Consider the following 16,866-nt stretch of genomic DNA (forward strand, 5'->3'; position numbering starts at 1 on the left):
GAGAGGGGATTACACAAGGGCGTGATACAAGGTGAGGTCACGGGGCCATATGAGTCTGTCTGCCACCATTACTATGGCTTCTCCCTTTATGTTTTTAACATGAAAGGCAACAGACAACACATACTAATCTTCATGTTACCTTTTTCACTTAACAACGGATCTTGGACCTTCCTTCCCAATTGGGCCTAGGTTGGGCGGGACTGAGATGATGGGCCATTGTGTTTGGGCTTGACCGTGGAGCCTCTAGAGGGCCCTTGAAGGAGAGAGAGGGACGCGGTGACCCCGTCTGTGCCTCAGAAAGATCACTCTCGTGCTCCCTGCATGCCTGGCCCTGTCCGAAGTGCTTACCTGTGTTAACCCACTTAATCCTCACAGCAACCCTGGGAAGTAGGCACTTTTATTATCGCCATGTTGCAGAAGAAGACATCAAGGTCCAGAGAGGTTATGTCACTTATCTAAGGTCACACAGCCAGAAAGTGGCAGTAGGAACTCTTACCTTCATTTTACAGATGAGGAAACTAAAACTCAGAAAGGTTCATCGACTTGCCCCAGTAACGTCAAAATGGCTAATCAGGGTGGGAGTGAGGGTCAGGATAAGGGCTGATTCCCTGACCCATCTTGCTCGATTCTGGTCACAGTTGTGGAAGTGACAAACAAGGGCCTGAAATTGGAGGAATAACCAAATACCCAGGCTGGTGGCTCTTAAACTTTGTGGGGTCAGCTAAGGACAGCAGCCCGGGTGGGAGCTGGTACTCCCCTCCCCCAGAGTTGGTGCGCTAATGGCTCCGTTTCCTCTACCAGTTCAGAATCTATAACGTGACCTACATGGGGCCCACCCTCCGCTTCGCAGCCAGCACCCTAAAGTCTGGAGCTTCCTACAGCGCACAGGTGAAGGCCTGGGCTCAGAGCTACAACAGCACCTGGAGTGAGTGGAGCCCCAGTGTCAAGTGGCTTAACTGTGAGTATCCTGCTGGGAGTCCTGAGCAGTCAGCCGCGCCGTGTGGCTTGCAGGATCTCAGTTCCCCGAACAGGGAACCAGGGATTGAACCTGGGCCATGGCAGTGAAAGCCCGGAATCCTAACCACTAGGCCACCAGGGAATTCGCAGCAGTTAGCGTCTCTGTTCCCCACTTTGATTCTGTGGCCAGAGACTTCCCCCAGCCAAACATCTGGTTTCCATATCACAGGATGCTCTAACTGCAGTGACAGAATTACCAACTGATGTGCTGTACTGGTCAGGGTAGGGTAAGTTACAGTAACAAACCCACAAGTTCTGTGGCTTAACACTGTAGAAATATATTTCTTGCTCACATAACAGTTCAACACGAACTTTGCTGATTGGTGGGTGGTTTTCCTCCCTGTGGCTCCATCATTCTCTAGGACAGAGATTCTCAGCCTTTCTGTATCATGGACCCTTTTGGCAGTCTGGTGAAGCCTGTGGACCTCATCTCAGAATAATATTTTTATTTTTTTTAATTTTTAATTTTATTTTAGAGTATAGTTGATTCACAACGTTGTGTTAGTTTCAGGTGTCCAGCAGAGTGATTTAGTTATACATATTCATATATCTATTCTTTTTCGGATTCTTTTCCCATGTAGGTTATTACAGAGTATTGAGTAGAGTTCCCTGTGCTGTACAGTAGGTCCTTGTTGATTATCTATTTTATATATAGTAGTGTGCATATGCCAGTCCCAAACTCCCAATTCATCCCTCCTCCCCACCTTCCCCCCTTGGCAACCGTGAGCCAGAATAATATTTTTAAACGTATAAAATAAAATACATAGGCCTTCAAGGGAAACCTAATTTTATTGAAATGCGATTATAAAAAGATTTTAGAATATATGCTTCTTTAATAACACATTAAAAGCAGGATCTAATGGTAGTTCTCATAAATACTGTAATTTCACAGTAGATGAGCATAAATGGTATTTCCTGCTACTGCAGCTGTCAGGTGATTTGAGAATAGCTGTGACTTCTGATGGGGGCTAAGTGACTGATGCTGCTATTACTGTGGTTTGCTCCCTCTATTCCTAATGGGGGGAAATGCCAGGTTTCAGAAGTTAGTGAAAATAAAGATATCATTTCTTTCCCATCCAAGTTCCCAGACCCCTAAATCCTAACAGCAACCATGTTGGAGGTCTGTGGACCCCAAGTTAAGAATCCCTGCTCTATGGACCTGCCATCATCTGCATCCAGCCAGCCGAAAGGGAATGAGAGCGGGGAGACCACACCTGCTTCTTAAAAGCCTTATTAGCCCAGAAGTGACACACATCCCTTCCTCTCAAGCTCTGTTGGTGGAGCTGGTCACATGGCCACACATAGCTGTAAGGGATTCTGGGAAATGTAGTCCCTCACCTGGTAGCTGCGTCCTCCAAACAACTCTTTGCGACTTTATCACACTTTTGCAAAAGAATATTGAATTATCTTACATAAAATGAAGTCTTTGTTTTGGCCGCACAGCATGTGGGATCTTAATTCCCCCACCAGGGATCGAACCCATGCCCCCTGCAGTGGAAGTGCAGAGTCCTAATCACTGGACCGCTGCCAGGGAATTCCCTTAAAATGAAGTCTTGCCAGTGGACCTTCCTGGTTCATACAGCCGCTCAGTTATGTCACCCCAGAGTCTTGTCTTCTTTCCCTCTGCCATCCCTAGCATGGTAGCATTTTATCCTTACCCTTGTCACCTCATGGCCCCAAGTTGTCTGCTGCACACAACCTCATGCCCAAGACCCAAAGGAAATGGAAAGCTGCCACAAGGAGTGCATCCCGTGCATCTTTTATCATGAAACAAAAACCTTTCCAGTCCTGGTGGACTTTCCCTTGCCTTTCATTGTTCAGGACTGTCACGTGGCCTCTCTCAACGGCAAGGGAGGCTGGGAACTCAAATATCTGGAAAGGGGACTAGTTTTGACCCATGATTGGCTCAAACCTCAGGGTGGGCACATTGCAGCCTAGCAAAGAAGAAGGAGAGATAGCTGTTGCATGGTGGAGGCTACCTCGGGCATCATCTGTACAATGGGGAGAAGGAAGGGCTGTTGTGAACATTCAATGAAGGAAGGATTCTTCGAAATGCTGGGCACAGTGGTGATTGGCAGGTACCCCAACCCAACCCACCACACGCCCCTCTCAGCATCGCTCATCCTGTTCCATGGATACCTCTTGACCACCTGTCTCCCACTCCGGGCTGTGAGCTCTATGGGTAGTATCCGCTCTGTGTCTATATCTCCATTGCCCAGCGTGGTGCCAGGCACACAGTAAGTGCTTGGGAAAAATTTTTTTAATTGATTTGATTCTTCCTTTAACCTGGAGAAGGGAAGGGAAATAACTTGTATGGGACAGATACCATGTGCTGGACACTCATTATTTCCACAGATATTTCTTGAGCTCCTACTACGTGCTAGCCCAGTGGTGAACAAAATAGGCAAAAATCCCTGTTCTTGTGGAACTGACATTCTGGAGGGGGAGACAGAAAATAAACAAGTAAACAAAAATATAAATGAGATCTAGATCCCGAGGACAATAATTCTGGGAAGGAAATAAAGCAGGGGAAAAGGATGGGAGGAGGCAACAGCAGAGAGGGTGTGAGGGAGAACTTTTGGAACCTGACAGTGAGCAAGGAGAGGGGGCCAGCTGTGTGAATGGATGTGCGGGCACTGCTTCAAGTGTATATTAAATCGCACAATCCTCACAACAACCCTATGAGTTAAGTAGTTATTAACCCCATTGCACAGAGAGGAAACCGAGGTACAGAGTGAGTGAGGGGCTTGTCCTGGGTCGCCAGCTAGTATATGACAGAGTCAGGCTTCGAACTGGGGCCGTCCGGCTCCAGAGTCTCTGCCCTTGACCTCACTGCTTCAAAAGAGAGAAAGCAGCAAGTTCAAGATCCTGAGGTGGCCCTGAGCTTTGGAGGAACAGAGGACAGCAAGGAGGCCGATGTGGCGAGGGCTCAATGTGCAAGAGAGGGGAGTAGGAGGGGATGCAGAAGCCAGCTCACGCAGAGTCTTGGAGGATGCTTTCACGAGGCCTCCGTCTCCCGCTCTGGGAAATGGAGACCAGGCTGAACGCAGCGCGATGCAAGCTCACGGCTTCCCTCCACTTCCAGACTACGAGGCGACCTTGGAGCAGCGCCTCCCACTGGGCGTCAGCATCTCCTGCGTCGTCATCCTGGCTGTCTGCCTGTCCTGCTATGTCAGCATCATCAAGTGAGTCCTGAGCTGTGCAGGAGGCCGCCAGGCCAGCCCCCTGTGGTGTGGAGTGGGTGGGAATTTCCCCTCTCATCTGTCAGCTTGCAGCCCTTTCATTCAACGATAGATATTTACTGAGCAGCTACTATGTGCGAGGCACTGAGACCGACAGGGACCCTGTGTCCTTGGGGAGGCACAAGATGCCAGGCCACCAAGTAACCATGGCTGTTTTCCATAGTGATCCTTGCGCTGAAGGAAATATGCCAGGGCAAGGGGGTGAAATGCTCCAGGGGCTGTTTTGGATGGGGAGGCCAGTGCGGGCCCCTCTGACGAGGTGATGTTTGAGCTGAGACCTGACTAGGGGAAAGGAGCTGGCCAGGGCAGGAGCTGGGGGCAGGGCCTTCCTTTGGCAGAAGCGAGATGGGTCACGCCCAGGGTATGGCCCAGACACTTGAAGGCACGTGGCAATAGACAGAGGAATTCTAGGTGATTGCCCTGCAGAGTCAGGAGACCTGGGTTCAGATCCTGGCCTTGGTGCTTGGTAGCTGTGTGACCAAGTTTCTGAACCTCTGTTCAGCCTTGGGTCCCTATTTCATCAGTCCTAAGAGTCCTAAGGAACTCCCCGATCACTCGATGTAGGGGGCAGAAGGAGCCTTGTTTCCAGTGAGCTTGAGCCCTTGGAATCATGGAGTCTCAAGGCCTCAGTCCTCCCATCTCTTAAATGGGATGAGCGGGCCCGAGTTGACCACTTAAGGATGGCGATGGTTGAGGATTGATGTGAACAAGTGTCTGCACTCTTCTGGGCACACAGTAGGTGTGCAGGGAATGCAAGGTCCCCTCTCCACGTCTGTTGCTGATGCCTCTGAGCCCCCCTGGGCTGGTCTTTCCCCTTCTCTGAGCCTCAGTTTCCCCATCGTCTGTCTTCCCCACCCCTACTCACTGTGTTCCAGTGCTCCAACCTCCTTGCTGTTCTTTGAACGCCCCAAGCAAGATCTTCCCTTGGAGCCTTTGCACTCGCTGTGCTCTCTGCCTGGAAAGCCCTTTTTCCAGGCATCACCGAGACCGACTCCTCCTCCACCTACAGTTGCCTCTCAGAAGTCACCTCCTCAGGGAGGCCTTCCTGGATCACACTATTCCTCTCTAGTCCCTTATCTTCTTTATTTTTATTCCTGGCACTTATCGCCAGGAATGAATGATGTCACATAATCATTTCTGCAGGGTTTTTGCCTGTCTTGTTCACTGTGTGTCCCCGAGGCCTGGCACAGTGAGTGGTACATAGTAGGTACTCAATAAATGTGTGTTAACTGACTGAGTGGAGTGGGTGGAGGCTAATCCAGGAGGTGTCTGAGGACCTTCCCTCCCAGCACTGACGCTCCGTGGCTCCAGGCTGACCCAGGAAGGGAGAAGGAACCCCTCAGCCTCTCAGGCCATCCCAGGCCTCTCCCCAGCACCTTATCCTCAGCTGCTCCAGAGTAAAGGTTGTTGAAGGGGAAACCCAGCATTCTCTCTCTGCAGCTTGAGTGTCTCCTGATTCCCTGGAAATTGTTCCCTCTGGGACAGAGGCGGCCACATTAGGAACTCCACTCTGGGTAACAGGATGCTGGAGCCCAAACCCAGCTGTTCTGCCCACCGGCTGTCACTTCACCTCCCTGGGCCTCAGTCTCCTCATCGGTAGAGTGGGGTTAGCAGTAGAACCTGTTTCACGGAGTGAGGGTGAGACAGCCAGAAAACCTATCGACATGATCTCTGACCCCTGATAAGTCTTGGTGACTATGATAATTTTTATGGGAGGAACGTCAACCTGTTAGTGATACAGGGACCAACATCTTGTCCTTTTCTTTTTCAGGATTAAGAAAGAATGGTGGGACCAAATTCCCAACCCAGCCCACAGCCCCCTCGTGGCTGTTGTCATCCAGGATTCTCAGGTAGGAGAGGGGGCTGGGAAGGATGCTGTGCGCTGCGTGTACCGGGAAATACAACTCAAGGCGTCTGGGATGTTCAGGATATTGCTTGGCTTTTGGGGTTGCACATGGGAAGTCAGGAAGGTTTCAGGGTAGGTTGAGTCAGCAGCTAGAGGCTTTCACTCCCTTCCCTTTGGCTTCCATGACTGTTCTTTCAGCCTGAGTGGGGGACAGGGGTTCCTCTGGGGTTGGTTTTTTTCCCCTCCCTTGGGAGGAGAGGATCCCTGAGGTCATCGGCATGTCATCTCTTGGCAAGGTACCTGTACCAGAGCAGGAGGCCAAAAGGAGAGGGAGAAGGGGACAGGCTTTCTGTATATTCCTCTTAGGAGCAGGAAACTGCCCCCCCAAAGCACTAGCAAATCTCTCCATTCTCATTGGCTTGAATTACATCACAGCCTCTTTCCTAAACCACTCGCTTGTAAGGAGTGGGAATACTTGAGACCAACCAGGTGGCCACCCCTGAGCTACGGGTGGGGTCAGCTTCCCCAGTGCGATGGCCAGGTGGGGTTTGCCTTAGTGCCATCAGGGTTCTCTAGGACAGGGGGAGGGGGGATACAGGCCCCGTCTAGAACAGAAGGTCTGAGTGTCCTCAATTCTCCAGGGACCCTGTAGCAGGCTCTGGAGTCCAGTGGTACTGGCTTTGAACCCTGGCTCTGCCACTTACCTGCAGGTTAGACTTAACAAGTTGCTTAACTTCTCTGAGCCTCAGTTTCCTTGTGTGGGTTATAGCAGTGGTTATAACAGGGCTGGTGTTGGAATTCACTGAGACAATCCACATGAAGTGTATATTACAGCATCCTGCACATAGTGTCGTTTATGTATCAGTTAGATTTTGCTGTGTAACAAATCATCCCAAAATTTAGAAAGTTAAAACAATAGCCACTTATGTAGCTCTTGCTTCTGCAAGTCTGTAGTTGGGCTCTGCTCAGCAGTGGGGGTGGAAGGATCCTGGGTTTGGCTGGGCCTGTACCAGTGGCCTCACTCGCAGGTCTGGCAGGTGGCTGACACATCTGGGGCCATGGAGGTTACTGAGCCATGTATGTGTCTGTCATCCTTCAGCAGGCTGACCCAGTTGGCGCAGTATCACTTCTACCACATTCTATTGGTCAAAGCAAGTCAGTCACACAGCCAGGCCAGATTCAGGGATGGGAGGAGCTTCAGAGACTGTGGCCATTTTTGCCATCAGCCACAGCAACTTAATAGTGCAGCCTCCTTAATTCTCAGAAAACTGAGGCTCAGAGAGGGGAAGTGACCTGATCAGACCTCAGACCTGTGTGATGTCAAGACTCAAAGTCTTCTCACGGCAAAAACGTGCTGAGCATTGCTGGACGCTAGGCTGGGCCGGCAGGCCTCTCCGCTCTGTGTCACTGGCTGTCTCTATGTTTTAGGTGTCACTGTGGGGGAAGCGGTCCCAAGGCCAGGAACCAGCCAAGTGCCCGTATGTATATGAACTTGGGTCATAGCCTATGTGGATTTGGAAGAGGATGGAATTGGGGTGGTGGGCCCCATCTTGAGAGTCTGCCTTATCTTCCTTTGTGTTCAGCACTTGTCCTGTGACACTGTACTTCAAGGGATGGCAGGGGGACGGGGTGGTCTGGGTAGGTCAGCTGCTGGCTGAGCCCTCTGAGTTTCACTGGGGGTCAGGTACATACTGAACCCCCTTGGGATGCGCAGTCTGTCCTGAGCAAGCCTGATGGGGGTAACAAGCAGGGTAGCTGTACCACTTGTTAAAATGTTGACATAGTGGCATACTGGTGGGCAGATACCACTATCCTGGACCCTTGAGTATGCCACCATCTTCCTGGCCTCCTTAGCCCCTCTCTCAGGGCCCCCTGAACCTACCCACAATCCAGTAACTGAAGGGTTTATACCTAGCACAGCAGGGGACTCCAGGATGCTGCCCCAGCCCTAGGACTCCCCAGCCATTCTAATTGGCCCTTACTTATGCTATGGTGTTGATAGGTATTTTATTTTTATTTATTTTTTAACGTCTTTATTGGAATATAATTGCTTTACAACGTTGTATCAGTTTCTGCTGTATAACAAAGTGAATCAGCTATATGTATACATATATATCCCCCTATCCGCTCCCTCTTGCGCCTCCCTCCCACCCTCCCTATCCTACCCCTGATAGGTATTTTAAATACCATCATCCCTGACAAAGACTTCTCCTTATTCAATAGATTTGAGTTTGTATTATATGCCAGGCTCCAGAAATCCCAAAGTAAGACACAGGCCCTGCCTTCAAGGAGTTCCCAATCTAGTAGTGAGGGTAGACTGATAGATTATTGATTATAAAGTCTGGAAGTGTGTTTGCAACAGATAGACATTGATACCCACCAGGGTTCTCGGCCTTCCCTAGTCAAGAGAAATTGACTAGACGCCAGACAAGAAATTCAGGCAAGGCTTTACTGGGGCCCCTGCTGCAATGGGGCGGGGTGGCGTGGGTGAGGGGCCGGGGGGTGTTGGAGAACACGTAGCAGGTTCTCTTGCCCGCTCCCCGAGGGGGGCGAGCAGGTTCCTTATGTGGAGTGAGGGTATGGGTATGTCCAGGGATTGGGCCGGAGGGGTGGCTTAGGTGGTCTGCCCACCCCTCTGGTGGTGTTGAGTGCAGGGAGCATGCGCAGTACCCTGGTTTTGCTCCTTACACCCTGTTTTTGCTCCTGGCTCTTCAGAAGTGGCAGTTGCATTTTTTGGTCTTTCTGTATCTTTTGTACATAATTTGCCCCAACTGCGCTTGCAGGCAGTTATTTTTAGTCCCATATAGTTTCTTTGTATTTTGTTGCTGGAGGTGAGGTTTGTCCAGGTGCAAGCATTGTAGCACTACAGCAAAGGGTCCTGGGTCCCAGCCTGTCTCAACATCAGTCCAGGGTGATTTTGAGCTGGGCTTTGAAGGATGAATAGGAGTTTTTTCAAGTGGAGAAACTGAACCCTGATCAAACTTTGCTTTTGTAGACACTGGAAGACTTGTCTTGCCAAGCTTCTGCCCTGTTTACTGGAGCATGGCATGGAAAGGGATGAAGATTCCTCCAAGCCTGCTAGAAATGAGCCTTTCCAGTGTCCTGGAAAAGTAGCATGGCACCCCATGGAGGTCAACAAGACAATCCTCTGGCCAGAGAGCATCAGCTTGGTTCGGTGCGTGGAGCTGTTTGAGGCCCAAGTGGAGAATGAAGAAGAGGAAGTGGAGGAAGATAAAGGGAGCTTCTGCCCATCACCTGACAGCAGCGGGGGCAGCTTCCAGGAGGGCAGGGAGGGCATCGCAGCCCGGCTGACAGAGAGCCTGTTCCTAGACCTACTCGCGGGTGAGGATGGGGGCTTTAGCCCACAGGGCTTGGAGGAGTCCTGCCTTCTTCCACCTTTAGAAAATTCAAGTGCTCAGAGGCCCTGGGCCACGTTCCCAAGTGTGGGGCCCCAGGAGACATCGTCTGAGGACAAGGAGCCTTTGAACCCAGAGTCAAGTCCTCCGACCCAGAGCCCAGCCAGCCTGGCTTTCCCAGAGATGCCCGGCGTCATCGCAGACTACCCCACTTGCCGCAGCTTCAGCACCTTCCTGAGCCAGTCCTCAGGCCCTGGAGAGCTTGACTCAGACCCACAGCTGGCCGAACACCTGGGGGAAGTGGACCCCGGCATCCCCGCCGCCCCCCAGCAATCTGCACCGCCCGCCGCACTCCAGCCTGAGCCAGAAACGTGGGAGCAGATCCTGCGCCAGAGCGTCCTCCAGTGCAGGGCGGCCCCGGGCCCTGCCTCGGCCCCCAGCAGTGGCTACCGGGAGTTTGTGCAGGCGGTGAAGCAGGGCGGTGCCCAGGACAGCGGGCTGGAGGGCTTTGGCCCTTGTGGAGAGGCTGGCTACAAGGCCTTCTCCAGCTTGCTCGCTGGCAGCGCTAGCTGCCCGGGGACATCTGGGGTTGAGCCCAGCAGTGGGGAGGGGGGCTACAAGCCCTTCCAGAGCCTCACTCCTGGCTGCCCCGGAGCCCCTGCCCCAGTCCCCGTCCCCCTGTTCACCTTTGGACTGGACGTGGAGCCCCCTCACAGCCCTCACGACTCACTCCTCCCAGGCAGCACCCCAGAGTGCCCTGGTTTGGAGCCAGTGGTCAAGGGAGAAGATAGCCAGAAGCCCCCGCTGTCCCCGGAGCCGGCCACAGACCCCCTCGGGGATGACCTGGGCAATGGCATTGTGTACTCAGCCCTCACCTGCCACCTGTGTGGCCACCTGAAGCAATGCCACGGCCAGGAGGAACGTGGCAAGGCCCACGTCGAGGCCAGCCCCTGCTGTGGCTGCTGCCGTGGGGACGGGTCCTCACCCCCGGTGAGCCCCCTGAGGGCCCTGGACGCCCAGCTTGGTGGGGCTCCACTGGAGGCCAGCCTCTCCCCGGCCTCCCTAGCACCCTTGGGTGTCTCAGAGGAGGGTAAGTCCCCCCTGTTCTTCCAAACTGCCCCCAACAATGCTCAGAGCTCAAGCCAGACCTCCACGGTGGTGGCCATGCTCTCCTCAGGGCCCACGTGCACGGACGCTTCCTAGGTGCGTGCCTGCTTCTTGCTGAAGTCTGCAGGTGAGGACTGGACCTTACCCGTGACTGCGAAGTGCCTCCCTCCAGAAGGCAGCCAGGCTGGCAGTGTTCCGAAAGACTCAGAGAACCCTGGTGTGAAGTTGTGAAGTCATCCAACACTGGGGTTACGGAGACTGGACGCCCCCGGCTCCCAACGTTGGCCCGGGCTCGCCACGTCCCATGGGAGTGGAGGGTGCCAGGCAGCTGTACCCACAGCAGGCACCTGCAGGGATCAGGAGGTTCCCGGGCACCTTGGCTTGTGAATGAGCTATCGGTCATTTCATGGGTCCACAGCTGCCCCAGTGGACTATCCCTGTCACGCTCAAGGCGTGTTTTGTCCACCGAGCTGCTCTGTTACCCATGTCTTGCCCAGGCCTGGGGTCAGCTGCCACCATCTCACTGGATTGGAGGCTGAGCCTAGAAGCTAACCAAGCCAATGGGAGAATGACTTGGGAGGCCTTGGGAAACTGAGGTCCAGAAAGGGTGGTCGTTTGCCCAGAGACGCCTGTTCATTTAACAGAGGTTGACACTGGCAGCAGAGTCTGAGCTGCGGAGGGGCGCTTAGTCAAGTGGGGTTAACGAGGACACGAAAAATTGTGATTACCGAGCAGTGACAGCTTGCTGCCAGCTTCCCACACAGCTGTAAGGGTGGGGGTTCCTGTTAAGCACTGGATCCCCAGAACAAGCATGCCTGGTGACCTTGGGGCCGGTGTGTACCCCCACGCATGCCGTTGCCGGCATCGGTGGTTCAGAGGGAGTGGCTCAGGTCTCCTGATCCAGCGAGCTGGTCGTCCGAGATGCCGACACCAGGCATATCGCCTGCACCTCGGCCCGACCTCAGGTTGAGTAATGCTTCTTTGTGTGTATCTCAAAAATTGTTTCATCACCTGGTGTTTGTGTTTGCTGAGGAGGGTAGAATGGGAGGGGATGGAGTTTTGTATAAATAAAGGTTCTTTACCTCCTTCCCCACCCTCCCCACCCCATTTATTAAACAAACATACTGCCAGGCACTGTTTCGAGTGCTTTATCTCTATTAACTCATAGAGTCCTCCCATCCAGAGGTACTGAGACCAACCCAAGAGGTTAAGTAACTTCCTGTCTGCTTGGGTTTCCCTGAGACCAGGATTCAATTGCAGTTTGTTGAGATAGGTGGCGATCCCAGGAAGCCCTGCTTGGAGAGTGGGGAAAGGAGGCAGTTCGGAAGGGCAGGAGGCAATAAAAGGTGTTATCACACAGAGTGCCAGCACGGGCAACAGATGCTTCACCCCGCCGGGGAGCTTGGGCAGGCCAGGCACAGCGCATGCCTAGAGGTGGGGAGCGGGCTGTTTGTCCACCAACTCCCATCTGTCATTGGTGGAGGGCTGCTGCCAGGGGCAACTCCCCAGCACTTCCAGCTGCTCCAGGAAAAATTCCTCAGATTGAGAGTTGCGGGGGTGGGGTGGGGGGGGAGCCGTGTTTGAGCAGCTTCGGGCACGTGAAGATGTGGACAGGGCTGTGATGGCAGCTGCTACTTTGCCAAGGTCACACAGCTAGTGGCAGACCCGTAGCTGAGCCATTGCTCAGGCTCTCTGTAGGTGATCCGTGCTTGACATCTGGGCGGTGGGTGTATGGAGTGGGCCTCAGACAGGCAGGCAGGGGATCTTAAGCTCCTTTGTCTGCAGTCACTGTGTCTGAGTAGCCGCCCTGACTGCCACGCTTGCAGAATGAAGGGCTCGGCTGTTTGAGGTTCCTTCCTGCTCTGGCATTCTATGTAATACATTACAGAGGTGATGGGGAGCTCACTACTTCACATGCAGCCTGATGTTTGTGAGAACTGCCTCCTTTGTGCTGAGCCCAAGTCTATCCCTTTAGCTGCCTGAGTCACCACCCCACACCCACGGTTTGCAAATTAGGGAAACTGCTCTAGAGAGGAAAAGGGACTTGCCCAACGTCACACAGTGGCAGAACCTGAACTGTGGCAGAACCTGAACTAGCCCTCTGGACCTTTTGTCTTCAAGAGCTCTTTGTAATAAAATATAATAATTTGAAATAAAAATAACTAGTTAGGACCAAGCAATTTGTTTGGTGTCATACACTGTGTCACAGCTCTAGCGAGCAAGTTATTATCCCAGTTTTACAGATAAGGGAGCAGGCCCAGAGAGGTTGAGGTTTAGCTTAGGGCCACACAACTGGGAAGTCCGGGAGCCAGGATTTGAATCCAGGTCTGATTGCAGAGTTCCCAGCCACCACGGTGTGCCATCTCATGTACAGCATGGCACCGACTCGATTGTCAGCTCTGATTAGCCTGCGGGTCATCTCAGAAAATCAAATTTTAAAACTAAGCAGCCAGGGAATTCCCTGGTGTCCAGTGGATAGGACTCGGTGCTTTCACTGCCGTGGCCCAGGTTCAATACCTGGTCGGGGAACTAAGATTCCTCAAGCCTCGCGGGGTGGCCAAAAATAAAATAAAAACTAAAAAAACTAAGCAGCCAACAGAGAAAATATATTTGGGTGAGTGCTGGAGAGCTGGTTGGATTGCAAGTCCAACAGAATTGAGACTGACTTATTCTATCCCCAGGATCTTAGGAGGAAGACACCCAACTTGTCAGCTGAGGCTCATATTACAGAATCCGTTGGGCTTTGGGAAACTAGAATGGAGAACTAGGCAGAGACACCTCCCATCTCTTATCTGGATTTCAACCCACCCTCCCAGCTTCAGGGAAGCTGGAGAGAGGTCACCGTTCTGGCTTCCTCAACCTCCTTCTGCATCTTAACACAGGGAAGGAGGAAGCAGAGAGAGCGGGAAAGCCACACATCCCACCGATGTTTACTGAGAACCTACTATGGGCCAACCACTGTGCTAGATGTGAGGAAACTGTGAGCGACACAAAGTCCCTTCCCTCTTGGATCTTACAGTTCAGTGGGGGAGACAGAAATGTAAAAGACAAAAGGAAAAAATAGGAGTCTGAGATGGGGGGTTTAGTGGAGAGGTCTTTAAGGAGGTGACATTTGAGCTGAGCCTTCAGTGACTAGAAGAACCAGGATGGACTGGAGGAAGAGCATTCCAGGCAGAGGACAGAGCAAGGGCAAAGGCCCTGAGGCACGAGGAGTTTGGCGAGTTCCCAGTAAGAAAGATCAGCTACAGTGCAGTGAGCCAGGGACAGTGGTGAGAGATAAGGTCAGGCAGGATGGGGGACTGGAGTGAGGAATTTATATTTTGGCTTAAATGCACATTAGCCCCACCCACTGAGAAACATGGTCCAGTAGACACCCATCTCTCTTCAATCTCTCCAGTCCCAAACGTAATCCATCCATAAGCAGGAGCCCAGGAGAGGAAGTGGAGGCACTGGAGCTGCTCCTCCAATAGGACTCCCTCTCACCTCGCAGAAGTGGAGGACTAAGGTTCCTTCTGATAACAGAGACGGGGTGCTTAACATCCTCCTAGCTGCTCTTCTCACTCAGGAGTGAAGTGAATCCCACCAGAAATGTGTTGATTAGCACAGGGGAGTGACTGGCTGCCAGGGTCTTCCTTGGGAATTTCTTTGATAAAAGACTTTTAAAAATCCCCTTAAAATCTGATCTTGACCTCCCAGGCACTAGTCTCCGAATTAGGCAGGGAACCCAAGGGTCTTCGGGGTGTGAAGTCCCAGCCCCCATCTCTGCTCTCTCTGTCTCCTTTGTCCTGCCTGTGCCTTCATTTTTTTCGTTTGTAAAATAAGAAGGATAATAAAATCTGCATTGGAGGGTTGTCCTGAAGATGGTCTACATTATCATCATCTTCATCATCTCCTGGGTTTACTCCAGCCTGGCAGGGGCACAGGTAACAAGAGTGAAAAGGTACAACCAGCTTAGAAATCTAGAATTCTCAGCCTCAGCCACTGCTCTGGGCTTCCTCCCGTGGACCAAAAACAAACAAACAAAATGTTGCCTGCTGTTTCAGTCAACAAAGAATGGTGTCTGCCATTCTGGTAAACAAAAATATTGCTCACCATCAAGCCTTCAGCCACTGCAGCTTCCCCAGGACAGGGAGCCCCGAAGGGAATTTGGGAGAAAAACAGGATACCAGCCCTAGACAGTTAAGATGCATATCAAAGGAGTAATTTCAATAAGCCCAGACTCTCGCACTTTCCCAAACACAGAAAAGCACTAAAATCATTAACTTGAGATGTCTGCTTTTTCTTGTGATTAGCAATAATCTTTCGATGTTCTACTACATGTTTTGTTTTGTTTCAGCAAAAACTCATATATCCAGGCTGCTCTCTTACTTCTTTGGAACAGTTCCTCAGAGCTATCTGAGAGGCTGTATCCTGGGCTATATAGTTCTCAGTAATGTCCCTGAATAAAACATAATTCTCAACTTGTACGGTGTGCGTTTTTTTTGGTTTTTCTGTTTTCTTTCAGTAGACACTCCAAATCTCCCTGGTAAGCCCCTGATGACTCCCACTGCCATTGGTTGATCTTGACATGGGAGATCCCCAGCTCATGCCCCCCTCAGTCCCCATGCTCTCTGGCTTCTGCCTACTCCTTCGAGGTCAGGGCTTCGCCAGACTAAGCCTAGCGAGTCACTCCTTCATTCAAATATAATTACTCCCTGACAGCAATTGTTAAAAAATAAATAAATTTCTCAAATTATGAAAGTGGATCAAAGTTTTATTTTAGATTTTTAGGGAGGGAATCAGAAAAAGAGAGAACATTGGCTCAAGGAACAATCTTAGTGTTACCAAACGCAAGTTCATGTGCCGGACACACAGTGAGACCAACAAACCAAAATGTAGGAGTTTGGAGCAGAGAAAGGTTTATTGCAGGGCCATGCAAGGTGAGCGAATGGCTTGTACTCAACCCCGAACTCCCCAGAGGGTTTCAGCAAAGCATTTTTAAAGGCCAGGTGAGGCGGTGGGGGGGGTCACAGGGTGTGTGATCAGCTCGTGCACAGTTTTCTGATTGGTTGATGGTGAGGTATCAATTCTTAGGCGCCAGTAGGTCTGGGGCTCATCAGTATCAAGCAGTTAATTTCTTCCATTTAGTGGTGGTTTTAGCATCTGTAAAAACAACTGAGGAAATGTGCATCAGATGCTATTATCTAGATATCAATGCTTCAGAGAGGAGCTACAGCAGAGGATATGGGGGAGGAGTCTGTCCCCAGAAGGCCCCAGAAGGACCTGCTCTGTTACATTAGGAAGGGATTTACAGCAAGGCAAATGAGTGTCCAGAATAACGCTATCCAACAGAAATTTTTGCTGTGATGGAAAGCTTTCACGTTGTCCAATACAGTGGCACTAGCCATGTGTGGCTATTACACACTTGAAATATGGTTAGTGTGACTGAGGAACTGATTTTTTAATTTTATTGAATTAACATTTAAATTTAAACAGCCCCCCCCTAATTTAAATAGCCCCAAGTGGCTAGTGATTACATTATTGGACAGGAGGACAGGGCTAGATCATTATAGTCCAAGGTACAACTTTAGCAGTTGCCTCAGCGTGGAGGAGGGAGGATAGGGTCCGAAGAGATGAAAGGAGAGAGGAGGGACAGATTGCATCAAACGTTTGCCCCAGAGCTACTGAGGGGCGGGGTCTAATGGATCGGGTGGGACCAGCGGGGGACCGCCCCACCAAGTAGGAAGTAGGCGGCAGGTGTGGGCGGAGCAAGATGCTGGCCGCGTGAGTTTCCCAGCGCCCCTCGCCGGTCTGGACCAGAGGTATGGAGAGCAGGAGGGGTGCCCCAGGGTAGCAGCACCAAAGGGGGCTGGGCGCGGCCGGAGACTGGAAGGTCTCAGCAGAACCCAGGAGACCTCCAGAGGCATTGAATTCGGGGTCCCCCCGCCCCAGCCCCGCACACCCACCGCCTCGATTTTACAAAGATTTTTCCAGGAGGTGGGGGTGGCAGGATGGGGGGGTCGTTTCCGCTTTAGTTTTTTTTTTTTTTTTTTAAACAAAACCCCTACTTAACACTTTTTTCTGATTACTAAATCGGCACGTGCCAGCCTTCTCCGATTCAGGGAAAACCTAAACGTATAAATAGGAAAGTGAAAACCACCGGAAATCCTGTCCCCCGCCCCAGCACCTGGCATCTCGTGGGCGGTCCCAAAATGTATATGTTTTTGAAGGTGTATCTCCGTTAACATCCTGTTGAATAACCTTTCTGACATTATTTTCCCACGAAAGTTATTGATTAAAAAAACAACAACACTAACAG

The 16,866-nt window shown here is 51.5% G+C and overlaps 1 protein-coding gene across 14 annotated transcripts in view; it reads left to right on the forward strand.

Annotated features, from left to right (window-relative positions):
• Window positions 1-15,034, forward strand: part of IL4R (interleukin 4 receptor) — a 41,675-nt gene extending 26,641 nt beyond the window's left edge. For all 14 annotated transcript variants that reach the window (XM_082362443.1, XM_082362436.1, XM_082362444.1 and 11 more), the window contains 5 exons: window positions 802-958; window positions 4,103-4,202; window positions 6,031-6,109; window positions 7,534-7,583; window positions 9,101-15,034. In XM_082362443.1, the coding sequence (XP_082218569.1) occupies window positions 802-958; window positions 4,103-4,202; window positions 6,031-6,109; window positions 7,534-7,583; window positions 9,101-10,664 (1,950 nt within the window). In that variant the 3' untranslated portion in view covers window positions 10,665-15,034. The remainder of the gene's footprint in view (window positions 1-801; window positions 959-4,102; window positions 4,203-6,030; window positions 6,110-7,533; window positions 7,584-9,100) is intronic.
• The last annotated feature ends 1,832 nt before the right edge of the window (window positions 15,035-16,866 follow it).

The sequence above is a fragment of the Balaenoptera borealis genome, assembly GCF_965194805.1.
Source record: "Balaenoptera borealis genome assembly, chromosome: 16".
Taxonomy (NCBI): domain Eukaryota; kingdom Metazoa; phylum Chordata; class Mammalia; order Artiodactyla; family Balaenopteridae; genus Balaenoptera; species Balaenoptera borealis.